Below are 19,134 nucleotides of genomic sequence, written 5' to 3'. Positions count from 1 at the left end.
CATGTAGTAATGTTTTATTTCATTATTTTTTGCTTTATTTATACCTGACATAAACCAAACAGTGAGAGTATATATCACAAATGTTTTATATCAAATGTGTTATACATAACATAACCATGTAGTAATGTCTGTTTTATTATTTTATTTTATTTTATATTTTTACTGATATATAACTGGGTTGCAGACGTATACCAAAAGATAATATTATTAAGAAATTAATTCTGTCTTTAAAAAATGCTTCACATTGTGTCACACCTGCGTTAACAGATTCAAAACAGTTACATTAACACAAATCATGACTGGACGAGCAACATTAGAAGCCGTTGTAAAATCTGATATATAAAACATTGGTTAACACATTTCTATGAGAATACACTATCATACAGCCAGGCCCTAATTCAGATCGCCCTCAAATTCTGCTTACATGGCGCCCGTAACGTCACTTCTGATACATAATAGGGAGGAGATGGAACAGAGAAAAGCAGCTGGATGATGCAGAGAAAGAGAGAGAAAAGACATGGTCATTAATCTCTCTTTTTGGAGCTCATTAGAGTGAATGAGTCTGGCCCGTGGCTGTGTGGAAAAGGGCGTCTCAGGCTCATCTTCAGTTATGGATGAGAGGTAATAAAGCCGCTCCCTGCCTGCCCAATAAACAGCGGCTGAGACGGGCACAGTCCTGCCCACATCACAATAAACTAACCGATGCCTTCGCCTCATTGTGCAACACTGCCGGTAGTTTTTTCCCCCCACCTGACTGATGTTGTTTGAGCGAGCATCCTATCTTTTTCAGATATTTTTGTCTGAAAAGGGATTTTTTGGTTAAGCCAAATGTCAAATGAAAGTAAACATTCAAGCCATGCTCTGCATTCAGCTAAAATGGTTTTTGGTCCCATAATGGAAACCACTATGAAATATTCAGGTTTTGATCCCAATTATCTGGAAGGATTTGAGAAAAACAGCTATAAAGTTGTGGGCCATCACTTGCTGGGGATCATGAAGTCCATTTGACTTAAAAACACATCAAAATGCGGATACTATCATTATTAATCTTCTTATTAAATCCTGAATGCCACACTTTTGTGTTTCAATCAACTCTGCAAATCCTGCCTGGGGCTTTAGTACATTCATCTCTCAGAGTAGACAGAGAGAGAGAAAGAGACAGAGGGGGCAAGTGATTATAGAGTGAGAGTGATATACAGAGAGATACAAAGAAAGAAATACTCTGTGATATTAACAGATATTGAAGATTCAAATGTGTGTAATATACAATGCTTTTATATAGCATTTTTATTATTCAGTGCACATTTATTCTTCACAAATTAAATGATCAGCATACTAATTTTAGTGAAAAGTTGACTAGGAAATGAATATGAATTTCATAATGTCTTCGTATTTGATTTGTCTATCTTCCACTTGGGCAGCATAAACTCCACAAGTTAATTTAAAACCTGATGATCATGTTCTGCGTCTGCACAAAGAGTCACATGATCAGTGTCAAAAACGTACTTATTTAATTAGTGCCGCAGTGTAGAAACTGAAATATTAGCATTGCTTTGTTTTTAAGCTGACAAAATCCTAAACCTTTTTTTTCCCCCATGTTATCTTTAGACTTTTGGATCAAACTGTATGTTTCATGAGAGTTGCATCTAGATGATTCTTAACAGTTAACCAGTAAAACACGTGCCAGGCAAGCGTCCGTCCCCTCCGCCCTCGTGCTTCAAGACCTCTTACGGTTGCTGACCTAATGAGTGAAAGCGAGCCATTTGGAGTGTCCTGGCTGACTGCTGTATCTCTAGTGTAACACCACTCATTTTACAAACAACAAACGGATCTCCGCCCCCTCATCAGTCACGCTGCTCTCCGCCAGCGGGGGCCCAATGAGCACAAACCATCCAAAAGGAACCTAAACAAAAGTGGCACAATGGACGGCCTGCAGAGCTGAGCCGCAGCAGTTAGGTCGTTTCCCCCTCCCCTCGTCCCTCCACCCCAGCCCGACCGTGTCCGTTTCACCGCAGCTTTATCATGCTAATAGAATTGAGTCTGCAAATACAAAAAGACTTAATTTGTGATTATCTTTCAGTCGCACTGTCTTGTGTTTGTTTGTGTGCCAGAGTGTGCTCTCGTAGCCTCACCCACAGTATCTTATTACATTTTTTCTGAGGAGAAAAATGTAGATGAGGGCGCTATAACCGGTTATAAAAAGATTGTCCTTGTCCTCAGCCGAGAGGTGAGTCTACGGCTCCCGTCCAAAACAGTGCTGAATCAGTCCAGATGTGTTCCTACTTTTAAAAAAAAGTCTTGTTGTGACTTACTGTAAGATAAGCAAGTCTGCAGGATTTTTTTAGGAGCTAAATAAGTCTTTAAGTTAAGCTCAGCAAGTTTTAGAGGTTATTGTAAGCTCCAGTTTCAGGGACACATTAGGAACTCGCACGAACGCCAGCACTCATTATCCAAACCAATGAATAATCCACAGGCTTTTATGTACAGCTCCTTTTCTTGTATACTGTGAGATTAAGAGCACAATTATCCGGGCTTAGGTCCAGAAACATCCACAAACAGATCCTCTGACCTTATTCAATCTCTTAACCTTCTGCACTGCTACTAATACCCAGCCTAAGAGCACAAGTCCTGTCCCTTTAAAGAATTAACCGCACCATTATGTCGGGTAATCTCGCCCACGTCTACAACACGGAGATCCCGAAAGCAAGTCGGACAACATGGGGTATGTTTACGATGCCTGAAACCGTATACCAACTCAGTAGTTAAAATAATAACGCAATGTCTTTAATCCATTCCTCGGTCTGTGAAAGACGGAGGGATGTATATGGAGGGAAGGAAATCCCTGTTCTCTGAAATGGTTAGTGCATGGTTTAATCGGTCTGGTTGAATGGAGAAGGATCTCACCGAAGCTAGGGCTTTTCCCAGCGCGTCTCCAGTCTGAGAGCTTCCAGTGGCATTCCCTCGGTTGGCAGCAGCTACAAAGACCACACAGAGATACGGCATTCACATCAGAGCAGAGCTGACAGAGACATTAGTGTCATGCATTCTTTATAGGCGAGTAGCAGCTGGTGCCAGGTGTGTGACCTGATCGATCTAAAAAAGTGCTGATATAAATAAGTGATAAATAACTTTTCAACAATCTTTGGGGATATTTCACAAATATTTGGGTGAAGAAAATTACTGATGTATATATTTTGTATATGGCAAAACAAAATAAAAAGTTTAAATTAATAATAAAAAAAGTATATGTATGTATGTATATATATATATATATATACAAACAAGGATGCTTTTTTTTTTTTTGTAGTGACTACAGTTTTAAAAAACGATTTTCTACTGTAATGCATTTTAAAATGTTCATTATTCCTGTGAAATATTTCCTAAGAATGATAAATCAAGAGTAACAATATAATTGTGATGTGTGCAGGACAGCGTACCCATGACTCCCTCTGCGGTGTTGACAGGTGGGGTGTGAGACGCGGTGACGAAGGGTGAGCTGCTGGCACTGCTGCGGTGGAAGCTGGACATGGGTGGCAGGCTAGCGTTGATGTCTGTGGGAGACACCGAGTGTGGCGGGTAGTTCTGTGACAGAGAGAGAACATGGGAACTTTAGAGGAAGAGCAACTTTTTTAGCTTTATGAACACTACATAAAAGGTTTGCATTTGATCTGAACCCATAAAGCGTTCTCACCAGGCGGTCGTGTGAGTGCAGGTTGCTGTAGTTTCCAGACTGTGGCATGTGAGATGAAGATCCTCCCAGCATTCCCCCATAGCCTGGCTGGCTGATCCCATTGGACGAGTTCCAAGGGTCAGGGGAATTGTGGGTCCCATCTGATTATGCAACAAACGATAAAATTTGAACATTGAAGCATTGGAAATATCTTCGTTTTCTAGTTTTAATATGAGTTCTTGCCGAGGAAGGTTTAAACTGTGAGCGAGACCGAGGTGACAGTAATGTAATAAATAATGCTGATAAACAAGGACAAACACAACACACAGTTTGATATGTGAGCCGAAGCCTGACCCCCACACTCCTTATTTTGGATAGAGGATGTCAAACAGACCGGCCTCTCTTTAAGTCTGCTTTTACACTTGAATCTGAGCCAAGCGCTGAGCGCAGCTGAGATAACATTCAGCCAGCCGCTGCTCACTTGCTTCCGCCTCAATTTTTAAAGGAGAAATTCCTCACAGTCCGAAACACACGGCTGGAAATGGCCACATCATTTTTATCTGTCCTGATTGGCAAAGCTGGAATACGCATGGTTGGTTTACTATTTAAGTCTGTGAAGTCGGTAGCATGATAGGCAGTGACTGAAATGTAAAGAGAAGGCTTCCCTAATTGTGAAAAAAAATATCAGGGTTTAATGTGTGGGTTGGAGGAAGGAACGTACCAGAAGTTGTTTAGTGTTTGAAAATATTGATAAAACTAAAGTAGACTGGAAGAAGAGTTGCTTTTAGAATTACTAAACGTGCGATAATTACATATACGTGCGAGACCTGTTAATGAACTGTCCATATTATAACTTTGCATGACTAGCTGACTAGTTTCTAGGATGCATAGGATGCTCTAGTTTCTGTGACATCCTAGAAACTAGTCAATGTTTATTTAATTTTTTTAATAAGGTTTATTCGGTCTTTGGCAAGTATACTCTATGCAAGTATATGAACGCAAATGCATCTAGCTATGAAAGCTCAATTTCATGCGTTATGAAATATGTCAGACCACAATGAGAATATCATTTCGTATTCTCTTTCAGTTGTCCTGCACCTGAAATATGCCTATTTCCCTACTATACAGTAGGTGAAAAACAATACATAAAAAGAGTAGTATGTCTGAATTCACAGTATTCATAAAACAGAAGGCAAAATGTACCTAGGTCATGTGCTATTTCCGCTGAGATTCTGAAGTGCGCATGTAAAGAACACTTTACGATCCCAGTAAAGTGACGCAAATGACGCTGTAGGTCACATGACAAAGCCAACATGGCAGATGTAGTACGGACATACATGTAGTACAATAACACAGCTAGTTTGACAGCAAACACACATTTGAGGGTATCTCTATAGCACACTTGGGGTTAATTACCGCCACAGTAATGCAAGGATGCATGCGATATACAACAAAACTGTGTTTGTATACAACAAAACTGTGTGTTTGCAATGCTTTGGCCAAGCATTCATGTATGTACTTGCATATTTGTATAAAGTATGTTTCTGGCCTTAAAAACAAACAAAAAAAGTTTATTATACAAAAAAATAAAAAATGATAAAAAAATGATAAAAAAAATTGTGACTGACCGAAGAAAGTGCTTGCGAACATACTGCCGGGGGGTTTGGGGGACGGGTAGGATGGAGAGTCTCTGTTGAAGTCTTCTGAGCTGGGAGATGGTGCATACACCTGCAAAAAGAAAAACAAAATCAGGCATCATGACCAAGAACAACTGCTTACAGACAGGTGTGAGGGAACGTAGGCTGCTGTTTTCATATCTATTATAAACAGAGCGACTACCGTACAGACAAGCTCATGTCATGAAGCGTATCCTCATATCCTCGGCCTAATTCACACATACCACGAAACCTGACTGCATAATACAACACAAACAATGCGATGCAACGCAACGCAACGCATATGGGCAATTTACAAATTCTTTGTAGTAACAGATGGCTAATTTAGAAGTCTTCTAAAAAAAGGGAGGATTATCTGCTGTGTAGTGCGCGCTTCAGCGCTTAATTGTAATATAATGACGACGACATGCACGCCCGCCGAACAAAAGCATCAAAACAAATGAATTAATATGCAAGGGCGTTAGGGTGCATATGTGTTTGTGTTTACACAAGTGTATTTTAGGAGCTTTGGGGTTGGACAGGGTCGGGCCAGCGGGGCAGTGGTTACAGCTGCAGAAGTGCCCATTCCAGCAGAGGAGGATCAAAGACATGAGGCTACAGCCCAGTAATGTGGCTCTCCCAGTTCATCTGCACCAGATGGGACAAAACCTCTCAGAGGGAGAGAGAAAACACTAGCATGTATGACATGGAAAAGAACGCTAGGTAAACATGTTGAAGAGAGTCTCGCTCATTGTCAGTCACTGAGCGAGACAGACTCTCTCAGGTCTTTACTGTCAGGTGTCCTCGTCACCTGCCGTTTAAATTCTGCACTGTCAATCCTCGTAACGAAGAGCAGATGTGCAGCCCAATGTGTTTCAAGTTACTTCAAGTTAAACACAATCTCTCAACATCACAGCAACTTTTACTTTAAATAGAATAAAATCACACCACATGATATAATGTTAAAGCTCTCAGACTTGATCTTTTAAACAAGGCAAAGAGGAGTAAATATATAGAAAAATATAAAAATATTTGTTCTGACAATATAGTTGTATTAAATTTTTTTTACTAAATGACATAATACATAAAAATCTGAAATTAGTCTAAATTAGTTTAACTTATCTTTAATAATTAATTTATAATTATTTACACCAAATCCAAACAATGTGACTTTTATCTTTGTTGATGCTCACAGCATCTAACATTTAATAATTAAATCACATCTGTGTGCCAAGATATAAATACAACTCTTTACTAAATGACATAATACATCATAAAATCTGAAATTTGTCTAAATTCGTTTTGATTTGATTACATTTATTATTTATTCATAATTAGTTACACTCTAGTTAAATATTGACCAAAACAACAGAATTCATTCTGATACATTCATTTATTCATTATTTTTATGAATTCATAATTATTTACCAAAACAACAGAATTGTAAGATAACCCGTACATTCATGACAACAAATTTGACTTAAAAATGTGCAATAATATACTAACTTTATTAAGAAGTAAGAAATGAACATGAAATACACTGGAAATTATTGTAGGAGTAATTATAATCAAATATTAATTGCATTGAATTTCCATTGTCAGATCCCCCTACTCATTAATATTTCAGATGTACGCAAAGATCCCCTTCATCACACACACAAACACACGGCTGCAGCATGTCATGACACACTCTGCATTACGATCAACATCTAAAGCCTTTCAGTCAGCTTAGCCAGCTGTGTGCGGCCGGGCACCTTGCTGAGGCGGCAGTACGGGCCCATGTGATTGGCAGTGAGTGTGTTCATAAGCTGCGACGGGCTCCCGTGGGTGTGCAGGCGCACACATGTGACCCGGGTGCTGGAAGTCCCCTGGTGATCTCAGGTTAGGGCGGCATGGGAGAGGGCCCTTTGTCTCCGCCTCACGGCTCAATGGGCAGCATATGGCAGCGGATAATGCTAATTGTCCGCTTTACCCCGAGCTAACCAGCCGACCCGTTAATAAACCTTCCAAAACACCGGCGCCCCGCTCCACCACCAGGATAGAGAATGAAAGAAAGCACTAGAGAAAGAGCAAAGGAAACGCTTCCTTTGACCAGAGCTTTAATTAGGAAGCTGTCAGTTATTCACGACCCTCTGATCTAAACACCCACGTTTACATCTTTTCCCTCATTGCACTTATTTTTTAAATACTGAACATGGAATTAAACTGTGGAAATAAATGAGTTAATAGAGGTGTATATTTGGAGTTCCCATACTTTTTTTTTTTAACCAATACATTTCCAAGACTTTAAAGATCATTAAAAGATTATAAAATACTTTAAAAAATAATTTCTAGAGACTGCAATCACAAAGAGCAATTTACATCCACTTAAACATTTTAATATACCCCAAAAAAAGAATATATATTCACTTTTACATGACATGATTTTTTTAGGGCAGCAACCCTGTATACATTTCCAAAATCACTAAATTCATTTCCATCTGTCATTAAAATGTAGTCGCGAACAAAAAGCAATATAAATAGTATTTTTTTATTCAATTCCTGTGTGAGTAAATGGAGACGAAGGCTCACGCTGATGAGTGAAATGAGTTTTTCCTCTCCTTTCTTGCCTGTCACACCTTCCTTTGATCTGAAAACCACATCCATCACAACAACACACGGAAAAACCACTAAACTGTCAACATATGGATAAGCCCAATGACAACAGTGAGAGAGGCAGGGAATAGAGAGAAAGAGAGAAAGAAATGATTATAGAGGGAGGAAAAAAAGGCAGAACAACAGAATAACCCACAAGGACGGGTTCAGAGCAGAGGGACCGCGAGTGACAAGAAAATATCCTGCCTCTGCATGTCATTTGTTTGGAGTCGGATCGCAGCCCGAGGGCCTTCCTTTTCAACTCCCATCTAACACACTTATCAAGGCGAAAAGGCACGCTACTCGCGCACAATGAGCCCCTATTGAACACAGCAGCTCTATCCTGAAGGGACACGTTTTGACTTTTAAAGCCAAGTCTGTCTACAAAGAGCAGACGGTAAAAGTTTGAAACTTAAAAGCATTTTGTTCCTTACAGATACAGGTGGAAGCCTTTCGAGAGGAGAAAAACAACACGATGGTCTGCTTTGAACAACTACAGACGGTGCTGACTCATTATGCAAACTTTCAACCAGAACAAAACCTTCAAAAAGGCGTAAGGAGTATGTATCTAAAAAAAAAAAAAAAAAAAAGAGCACTAAGCACTATTTTTCAGCAGAAGGCCCTATAAATCTTAAAGGAAAAGCTACCACCTTAGACAAACACTTCGAAATACGTGAATTAAAGCGAGAACAGCAGAGAGGAAATAAAATACTTCACACGTCATAAACTGACCCAATCAAAGCAGGGGAGGCCGCTTGCCCTCCAGGGCCCGGCCATAAAATTATTGGTACCAGCCTGACATTCAAACAAATCAATGTGACTTTTATCTTTGTTGATGCTCACAGCATCTGACATTTAATAAATAAATGATATCTGTGTGCCAAGATATAAATAAAGCAACACAAGGAAGGGTTTATTGGGCATTTACCCACTGCTTTGGATCATAAAGCTCAACTCTGACCCGAGTGAGCCACATGCTCCTCATTTTCTCTTTCCTCCCAGCCTGCATTACAAGGCTGGAAATACTTAATATAAAAAGATCAAAGTGAGCTTTGTGGTGCAGGAACAAAGAGATCTGTCATAATGGCCTACGAGGAAAGCTAACTCTGGACTCTGTCAGGTGACCTCAAAAGAAGTGAAAACACAAGCTGGGGTCTCACTTTGTCCCCGGAAACGAGATTGGAAATGTAAGAAAGTTGTGCAAACATGATTGCTGCCGCCCTTGTGAAAAGCAGCATGAATAATGAGAGCAACATAAAACATTTAATAAGCAAGCTCTTATGAAGCGGGTAACGGATCATTCTTAAATCCAGCAAACAGATGGAGAAATCTCCAGAGCCCCACACAGACAGAGAGAGAAAGACATCAGGGAAATCTACCTGAAACTTTTTCCTCTCTACTTTGCATTGTCTGGGGAGCAGCGACTCACTTTTAAGGAACTAGGTGGAGCATTCTAGCCCCCTCCCCCCTTCCCCCACCCAACAACTCATGTTTACTTGGCCATCTAAATGAGGACATGCCATAGATATTGTTTTTATATAGCTAATTATATATACTACAATCTGACAATAACCTGAATAATAATTATTAATTACAATAATATTTAAATAATATCATTATAAATTATATAATAATAATAAAAATAATAAAAATAAAAAAAATTCCTAAACGAGTAAATCCCCAAAAAGTTGTCATTTATTATAAACTATAACTAAACCCACCCACACATCGTGTTATCTAGCTAAGCAAGGTCATACCAGACTTTCTTACAAATTATATAATTTTCTTTTTTTTATATACATTTCTAATTGTTCTCATTCATTTTCTTGGGAGGTCATCCCTAAAGGTAAGTTTTATCAGATTTTGCCATCTTTTCAGAAACTATTTAAGGAAAGCCAGTCGTGAGAAACAAGTGCAGGTTCAAGTGTAACATCTCTTCTTTCTCGTTCACATTCACAGCTAGTGATAATTGATGTCGTTTTTCGAATTATATGAATAATTTTTACCTTTCAGGTCATTCCCAAATAAAAGTTTAATCAGGTTTTTCTATCCTATCCGAAACTATTCAAGTAAACCCAAACGCCCACTCGTGAGGCACAAGTGCAGGTTCGAGTCGCCACCTCCTCTGTCTCATGAGCCCGTACCACCAATCCAATCATCAAGCACCTGACAAACGCTCAGCACACGAGCGTTCACACGGACAGCCACACGCAGACAGGCAAACAGGCATCGTGAGAGGCACACAGAAATCAAAGGGCCTGTGGTGGAGAGCTTTAGGAGTCCCATCAGGATTCCTGTATTGAGAAGAATGCCTGGCTGATTAAAAACAGATGGAGGAACAGCGATGCTGCTGCTCTGAGCTCAATCTGCAAACAGGAAAGTCAAACCTCAACAGACAGACTCTATTCCTTAATCACTCCCAGACTCCCACTTGTTATTATTGTGAGCCCGTCTCAGCGCTCAGCAAAGCGGACGCTCAGAGCTGACGGTGAGACACAAGCTCAGCATCAGTCACACACAACTTGCCAACACCAAGTAATCTTCCAAAATAAGTGCCTTTTTATCAAGAAAATAGAGACTTGCAGATGTGACAGTTTGTCACTAAAACATTTACATTTCAGATACTCAGTCTAATTTTTAAACTCTGTACAGCAGTCAAAATCAGGGTAACAACTCACACTTCTTAAACAGCAAATGAAAGTAAATGTTGACCTAGCTCAGACTGAGGTAATGGAAACACAGTCAGCAGTCACACACACACATACACGGGCAACGCCGAGAGCAACGAGACCCTCAACTCAGTTTCAACACACTGAACTGACACGGCTCACCACTCCATTAAACCCGACAGCCCACCGTGCACATGAAAAACATGTTTACTTGCACACATTTCCTCTAGGGAGAGAAGGCACTCACCGATTTTCCGTTGTAGTAATACATGCTGCCCATTCCAGGCACGGGGTAGGCGCAATACATGATAAAAGCCTCAGAGATGCTGGGAAAGACGTGGAGCCAGATACAGAGGATCTCTTTTCACCAACCCGCTCAGTGCACATACATCCACTCGCTGCACAAGGGACTAATTCCTTCAGTGCTGGCCCCCTACACATGGATCTACTCACAGACAACTTATGCAAAGCAGGACCGTACCAACTCAGCCGGCAGAGAGGGGGAGGGCTTATGGGAAGAGGAGGAGGAGGAGGAGGACGACGGACCAATACCCAGAGCTCGGCTCCCCTAAAGCCTCATAAGTGCTGAGGCTAAGAGAGGAGGGGGAGATGGAGGATAAAGAGCGAGGGAGGGCCAGAAAACAAATGAGTAAGTGGATTGACTTGTACTTTAAAAAAAAGAGACAGAAAGGAAATTAGAATGGTGGATTTTTCGTGCGAATAAGGGCCGAGCAAAACACTGAAATGACTAGTTATGTTCATTTACCTGTTGATTCTTGTCTGTACTTTTACAGAAAATGAAATAAAAAAACTAAACTGAGGTACACACAAACACAGAAACAGAAACACACACTGGTCTAAATCCCTAGCTGATTAATCTTTTGTTTAGTGATTATTGTTTTTATTTTATGGAGGGGTAGGATTGAGGATATGGAGAGGATTTCCACGCTACATCAATAATCTTGTAAATGAAAAAAAAAAAGACATTTTAGGGATATATATATATATTAATACTTAATACCATAAAAAGTGACAGTCCTGACAAATGTACAACGGTTTCCACATATATTAAGCAGCACTGTTTTCTACTTTGATAATAATAAGAAATTCAGCTTTGCCATCACAGGAATAAATTGCATTTGAAAATGTATTAAAGTAGATAAGTTACAATAAATTGTAATAATATTTCTAAATATTACTGTATTTTCAATCAAATAAATGCAGCATTGACTTGCGTGACTTTCACACAAAAAATCTTAATGACACCATACTTTTCAACAGTAAGTTTTATCTTATTCATCATAATATATTATATACTGAAATGAATGTGTGCTTTTGAGTTTCACGCCACGCACTTGTTTGCCCTTAACCAAGTCTGGTGCTGAAAGTTGCGACCTGTGGCTGTTGTTTTAATAGTCCCCCACAGTGGCGTGACAGCAAACAGAGAGCTGTTGAACACATCCAACAGCTGCAGAGGGGCCGAGCCTGACGTCAAGACCCGAGAGCAATGACGCTCCATTTCCTCAGACGTCCCCTCCTCTCGCTCGCATTGTACCCAGCGCTCCCTTTCACGGGCCTCTTGCCCATAGACCAAGGCGGCGGTAGGGTACACAACCCAAATGACAGGCGCACTGGGGGTGGAAGAAGAAAATGAGGGGAAGGAAGGGAAATGCAAGGGTGGAAGTGGAAGGGAGGCAAAAGCAAAAGGCTGGACACAGTCATTGAGAATGAATGGACAGGGGTGCAAAAATAGACGGGGAGGCCAAGGTCGTCCACGTGCTGTGAACACGCTGACCTGTAGTGGCATCGGTCTCTTTAAAGCCCACTCCACTACGGGCCCTTTCATGTCTGTCACTGCAGGCTTCCCAGTCCAAACACCATCCTCCCTCGGACCATCCACAACATTATTGTTATGGAAAGATGAAAGCCTTCCCAGAAAACGATACTTTATTATGCTTTCCCCTCTAATTCTATTATTATTTATTCTCTTTTCTTCTCTGAGTGAGACTCTTTTAAATGTGTGCAAGGTGGTTGAGATCGACAGGCTGTTACCACTTTAAACCTGGAGCCGTTTCAATTCGATTCTTTAGGAGAGAGACGGCCATGATGGAGGAATGCTTGAAGGCTCCATAAAACAAATCCAGATAAAGAATGCACTGCTGGGAGGAAAAGATCACGGAAAAAAATAATGAAAGAGACAAATGAAAAGGGACAGAAATGAAATCACAAATCACGGACACATGTCCGGAGAGTTCACAACGCATGTTTGCTTTGTTCTCGCAAGATTTCCACACAGCTGCCACACATAACTTCATTATGGTCATCACCACTGTGAACATAACCAATCACGGGTGAGTTTCGTTGGACATTTACTTGAACATGGTTGGTCACATTTAGTTACTAAGGCAAAGCGACTTTTGCCTTAACCAGCCAGAAGCGCAACAGGATGTCTTTGTCAGCCCTTATTTCAGTTTATATATATTACTTGCCAATGCATTTAGAAAAATATAATTTATTCAAGATAAACACTATCAACACTGTAAAATAGTTACAATTTTAAATAACTGTTTTTTTTTTTTTTTTATGTAATTTATTCCTGTGATGGCAAAGCTGAATTTTCAGCATCTTTACTCCAGTCTTCAGTCTCACATGATCCTTCAGAAATCATTCTAATATGATGATTTGCTGCTCAAGAAACATTTCTGATTATTATCAATGTTGAAAACAGTTGTGCAGTTTAACATTGAAACCACAATACAATGTAAATGTCTTTACTGTCACTTTTGACCAATTTAATGCATCCATGCTGAGTAAAAGTATTAATTTCTTTCAGAAAAATAGCAGTGTATGTATTTTTCACTTGAAAATAATACAAAAATACTGATGAAACACACTTAAGAATATTTCTGCAGTATTTTTCTTTTAGTAAGGGCATAAAACTTACTGCTGGAAACTTAATGTATTACACTGAACTGTCGAGTCGCACCTGGTTGGGACATTGTTGAGCCAACCCAGTTCTTCAACACACCGTAGACGCAGGAGGTCTGGGATTCACCTGCACTGATTGTGTGGGATTACGGAGTTTAAATGTAATAGGTGCTGCAGACAGCCTGTCCCACTAATAAATCTGTAAACTAGACACTTCCACATCAACATCCCCACACACATCCCACGCCCGCAAATTAGAAACATGCAGAAAGCTCATCTCAGCCCATACAAGCTAATTTAACATCTTTGTGTTTCTATAAGGCCATTCATCACAACACATTAGGAGGAAAATATCTCTCCATGGGTCTCGTGGGCTTATGAGCATTCGGTTATGTGCTTGTAATGATTAATGTTTCCCTGCCTGAGGATAGCGCCTAGACAAAACACGGAAAAAAAACGGCATAAACATTATATATAGAATAACACCAGTATTTAGCGAGCATCTCCTCCAGACACGATAAATCCACCAAGGCCCTTTCATCAAGGTTCAGGAGAGAGATTCAGGTTTAGAAGCCTTTTTGCATGTCTGGGCCAACGCACTAGTTGAGCAACAGGTCTTCATCCAATTACGATGTGCGTGACATCAATCGACAAGAAAGCGGCTCACCCATTTACCTGGCTTGCACCAACAGCCACAGCCCACAGTGAACACCTTCTCTACATGTGACATCTGCTGTCTACTGACCTACAACCAGCGTGTCTGGGGCTCACGTGCCGGCTTCACTCCAGCCAGGTAAATCACGGCAGTGCGGCTCAGATTAGCTGTGCTTTACACATCACATCTTAAGATAATCAGCTCTGACTGTTGACAGAGCACGCTCTAAAAGGGACCACGGCTGTAAGGATGTGCATTCACGCAAATACAAACAAAATCTATTTAAGGATATCTGAAATCTGAATGCGCGTCGAACATATTCCTATGCGGTGTTCTTGCACTCTAACTGGAGTTGAAAGGCACACATGTATCTGCTGTTTGTGCTCTTCATGTTTAAGGGCTCTGAAGTCTGAGGAAACTTTCAGCAGCCCAAACAGATAAAGAGACTCGTTCCCTCGTCCTAAACTGATAAAGAGGTGGGCACGTCTCTGTTCAGCATCAGACACAAACCAGGAGCATCTATCTAATCACTTATCTGATGAGCTCATATCCTTTCAGACACACACACACACACGCACATGTTTACCAACCTATTTAAATGACATACTGTAGACAACTACTCTTTATTTATATGACTACAATTATGACTAATTTTGACAAAAGTCGATACTAAAAATAAGGTAATGATAGCAAAATATAAAAATATGTATTTATGAGGTATACAGTAAATGCAATTTAAGTTAATGTATAAAATAATAAAATAAAATACAAATATTGGATCTGTGCTAAACATGCAGTGCTAATGCACCCTATTGAACTGATGTTGTCATTATTAATCAAACATTTAATAATCAAACATTAATTTTTAAACTGATCAATCAAATAATAATCTAATCAAATCATATTGATAATAAAAATATTAATATAATTATATATTAATTGGATAATTATTTTAATTATTTTAATTTAATTAATAATTTAATAATTTAATTATAATTATTTGCAAAATAACTGAATGCTACATGCCATATTTTTTTTTTTTTTTTTTTTTAAGATAAAAGTGATCAAACATATTATGTTCAATAGCATATTAGTTTTTGTTGTGGTATATACAACTCTATAAGATATTTTTGGGGAATTTTTATGGTTAAAAATTATTAATTTTTTTACAAATATTTATTTTATTCCTTTTTATCTGAGGACTACCAAAAGAGAGTTTTCAGAAGCAGTTCATTTCTTCCAGTCAATTTTGTTCCTAAAGTACAGCTTACTAAACACAGACACAGACACACATACACGCACACACACACACTGACCCAGTGCACTGCCCTCTGGTGGCAGGATTATGGCCTGATGACCTAGAGGACAAACCTCAGACAGCCACATGGTTACAAGTGGTACATAATGAGCCTAAATATAAGATAAGTTTGGGAGGAAGTAGAATGTCTGAAGATCAAGAGAGCTATTAAAAGCCACAGGATTGTGTGGGTCTGATACCGTCTGATTGTGCGGGTCATGCGAGAATACAGAATGACCCAGAATAAGAGCACAAGACTGTAAGCTCAGAGATCTCAAACCAAATAGACCTTTTAATCAATACATCTAGCTGTAGAATATGCTCTTTAAAACAGAGATGTGAGACCATAAAAACCCAGCGCTGAGGAAACACAAAAGAAAAAGAGAACAGCGATTTTCTCCAGAACAAAGAGCAGTGGCCACATGAAAGACCTACATCAAACTGTACTGTTATTCTTTACAGGGCTTTAGTGGGCCTTTTATCCCAAGGCATGTCCAACTACACAGGGTCTTCACTGCCAGGTTGAGGTTGTGACCTTGCATTAGAGGCAGGGGGTTCAAAGAGAGTAGGGGAAAAAAGGAGATGGAAACAACCCAAAAGAACCACAAACTAAAAGCTCACTGTGGCATCGGTGACCTGCTTTAGCTTGCATGGCCTGTAGATGGCTGTCTAGTCAAAAATGCACGATGCATCTTCTGAATGGAGAAGCTCTAGTCAAGATGACATCCTCCAAGCTTTGGGCGCTAGTCTCGTGTCCTTGTCGCCACAGTGGATCATAACCGTCTTCTCACTTCTCTCCTGGTGCTCGTTTCCTCGCTAAGTGCAACTTCTGCCCGAGCGAGGGTGCCTGAGCGATCTGTCAAGAGCAAATGACAATCTTTTTTGTCATTCACAGCCAGTGTTCTCGCATGCAAAAGGCCCCGAAGGAAGGCGAATGCTCCCTGCTGCTTTCTCTCCTTGCCTCTCTCTCTCTCTCCTCCGATCATCTCTTCTGGGCTGAACATCGGCGCCCCGGTGCAGCCATTGTCACATCAAACAGTCGTGCCTGTGACAAGGGTGTTTAAAAAAAGCCTGGTTATTTACACACATAGGCTGCAGCTCCAGGCTCTTAGCCAAGTATAAATCTCCCACAAGATGTAGTTACTCGCCCAAAGTCATGGGGCCATCCATGACTCTTTTCTCTCTTTTTCTCCCGCAGTACAAGAACGGCTGTCAGGAGGGCTGGGGTCCTTCAGCAGGTGCCCACACAGCTGCCTGAAAGCGTCGCTGCTCTGCTGCGCCAAACACACATGCAGAACACGCGTCTGCCACGCTCTTAGCTGCGAGCCGAGCACCCCACCTTCATCTGCGAGCAGAGATTCCTGAAAACACTACCAGCCAATAAAACAACTAGTTAACAACAAGGCATCATGTGGCAAAACTGCTAAGAATCGCATCCACACAATGTCTAGGGGTTGAACGATTAATTGAAATAAAATCGAAAGACAAAATTTCTGTACTAACTAAAACTAAAAACTATATAGACATTTAAAAAATTACTCAAAATTACAAAACAACAATTAGCTAAAATGATCTAATTCAAAATATTAAGAAAAACTATAATAGCATTTCAATGATACTAAAATAACACTGATGTACGCTGCACATTTTACAGTGAAGCGTGGCTATACGCAAACAGCGTCTTAGAGTGGCTTGGTTCACAGTAAATGCTGATCCGCACACACTGCATCTGCTCTGAGTTTGGGTCGCTTATAACATGAATTTGGGAATGTGACGTATGCCACCCATTTCACTACATTGGTAATAATGAGAAGCATTTATAAACGTAGTCAACGAAGGAGAAGATTTAAGGTCTCCCTGCAGTTATCCGCCAAAATCAAAGTTTCATGGTTTAACATTCAAAAAAAATTATAAATCAAGATGAAAATTTTTGTATTGTAATTATTTTATTGTGCAGTAAAATAAAATTATTAATTTTATTAAATGCTAGATTTTTTTATTTTACAGTGAAATATTATTATTATAATAGTAATGTATGTAATAATAATCATAACAATTATTATTATTATATAAATCATAATATGATTTTTTTGGGCCAAATCTTATTTTAAACCCATTTAAACAATTATTTGAAGCAAAAAAAAAAAAAAAATCAGACATATTTATGTCTAATCTCCAAGTGTTTAAAGACCGTATAATAAACATCCTCTATCTTTCTTTAAACCATTTCCTGCAGTTCAAGGGTTAACAAGGTTCCCTCAAGTACACAAATCAAACACGGTTATAAATATTTGTACGTCCTCAATCTGCTGCCATGTCTTCTTCTATGTTTTTCCATAAATATTTACAATCCATACATAAACTAGGCCGATCCATCAGTCGTGTTGCGTTTAAAAAAAAAAAGAAAAAAGAGATGAGCTGGTAAGAGGTAAATAGTTAAAGTATTTTTAGGTGAGTTGGGGGTTGTATTCCCTGCAGAGGGTCTGATGATGGGAAGCATTGTGTTCATTTTGTTTATCAAGCAGCTCTACAGGCCTCTAGTGGGGCTCGTCTGCTTACACAAGCAAAAGCTTTCAGAGGCATCTGCAGCTGCAAGCCCACTGTACAGGTACCCTGCACACTGCATGCGCACACACACACACACACACACACACACACACAGCTGCCCCAGCAACCCTACGTGGCTCTGCAGGTGCACCTGTGCCGCCGTGGCTACCAGAGCCCACATTTACAACTTTGGTTTTACGACTAGCCCTTCAACATCTCTCGACCAATGATGACTACTGTCACCAAAAGCACTACACTAAACGGGTTAGATTTACATAAAGTCAAGTGGCTGTGTTATATCTACAATAACTGGGTTTCTATCCAATTTAGTAGGATATTGCATAAAAGCACATGAAAATCACAATAAATTGCGTCATGCGGATCAAAAAATTCACTTAGATTACTACTACTACTATTCGTTGTCTTTTTCAAGCCCAAAGTACACTCTGGTTGTTACACACACTTCAGAGTACGTGTATAGTGCATGTGATATACATTTTATCATCAGAATAGAGTGTGCATATTGTACACATGCATCTACAATTGCACAATGCACTTGCGCCTTGAATTTTTCTGCACAAATTAGTTTGTCCACAAGGTAACAAAACTGCCCTGCCCTATTGTTTTACAGTCGAAAAAGAAAATGATAAAACGGAACAATAACTATAACAAACTACTGGAGATTCAACAACATAGGTGCTTGTGTGAGGGGATTCATTTTAAACGAGTTTTTAAACGAGCAGACACTAGACAAGTATGAAACTTTCTATTGAGTTTGTGAACGCTATCAAATGGAGTATTGAAAGGTTTTGCATTCGGCTTTACTCGTATGCTAATCCCTCTGGTCAAAACTGAAGAGCACTTTGGGCATAAGGCATAAGGCATTTGCCACAAATTACTAATAAAGTTTTAATCCAGTTTATAAAACTCCTGACCAAATAAAAAAAAACTCTAATGAAAAAAAAAAAAAGGTTTTTCTATGTGCTCTAAATCCATTACATTTAGTGCCTGTTTACACCTGATTTTAAGATGCGTTTTGGTCGATCAGGTCACAAGTAGAGGAGGGAGACACCCGTTTA

General features: G+C 39.7%; 1 protein-coding gene across 9 annotated transcripts in view; it reads right to left on the bottom strand.

Moving 5' to 3' along the window:
• tcf12 (transcription factor 12) overlaps positions 1–19,134 on the bottom strand; it is a 122,095-nt gene that overhangs the window by 13,295 nt on the left and 89,666 nt on the right. For all 9 annotated transcript variants that reach the window (XM_084405281.1, XM_084405276.1, XM_084405280.1 and 6 more), the window contains 4 exons: positions 5,299–5,398; positions 3,692–3,831; positions 3,438–3,582; positions 2,905–2,975 (listed from right to left, as the gene is read on the bottom strand). In XM_084405281.1, the coding sequence (XP_084261407.1) occupies positions 2,905–2,975; positions 3,438–3,582; positions 3,692–3,831; positions 5,299–5,398 (456 nt within the window). The remainder of the gene's footprint in view (positions 1–2,904; positions 2,976–3,437; positions 3,583–3,691; positions 3,832–5,298; positions 5,399–19,134) is intronic.

Source organism: Rutilus rutilus (assembly GCF_951802725.1).
Source record: "Rutilus rutilus genome assembly, chromosome: 3".
NCBI classification, from domain to species: domain Eukaryota; kingdom Metazoa; phylum Chordata; class Actinopteri; order Cypriniformes; family Leuciscidae; genus Rutilus; species Rutilus rutilus.
Note: the sequence above shows the minus strand (reverse complement) of the source record. Positions and strands in the feature narration are given on the sequence as shown.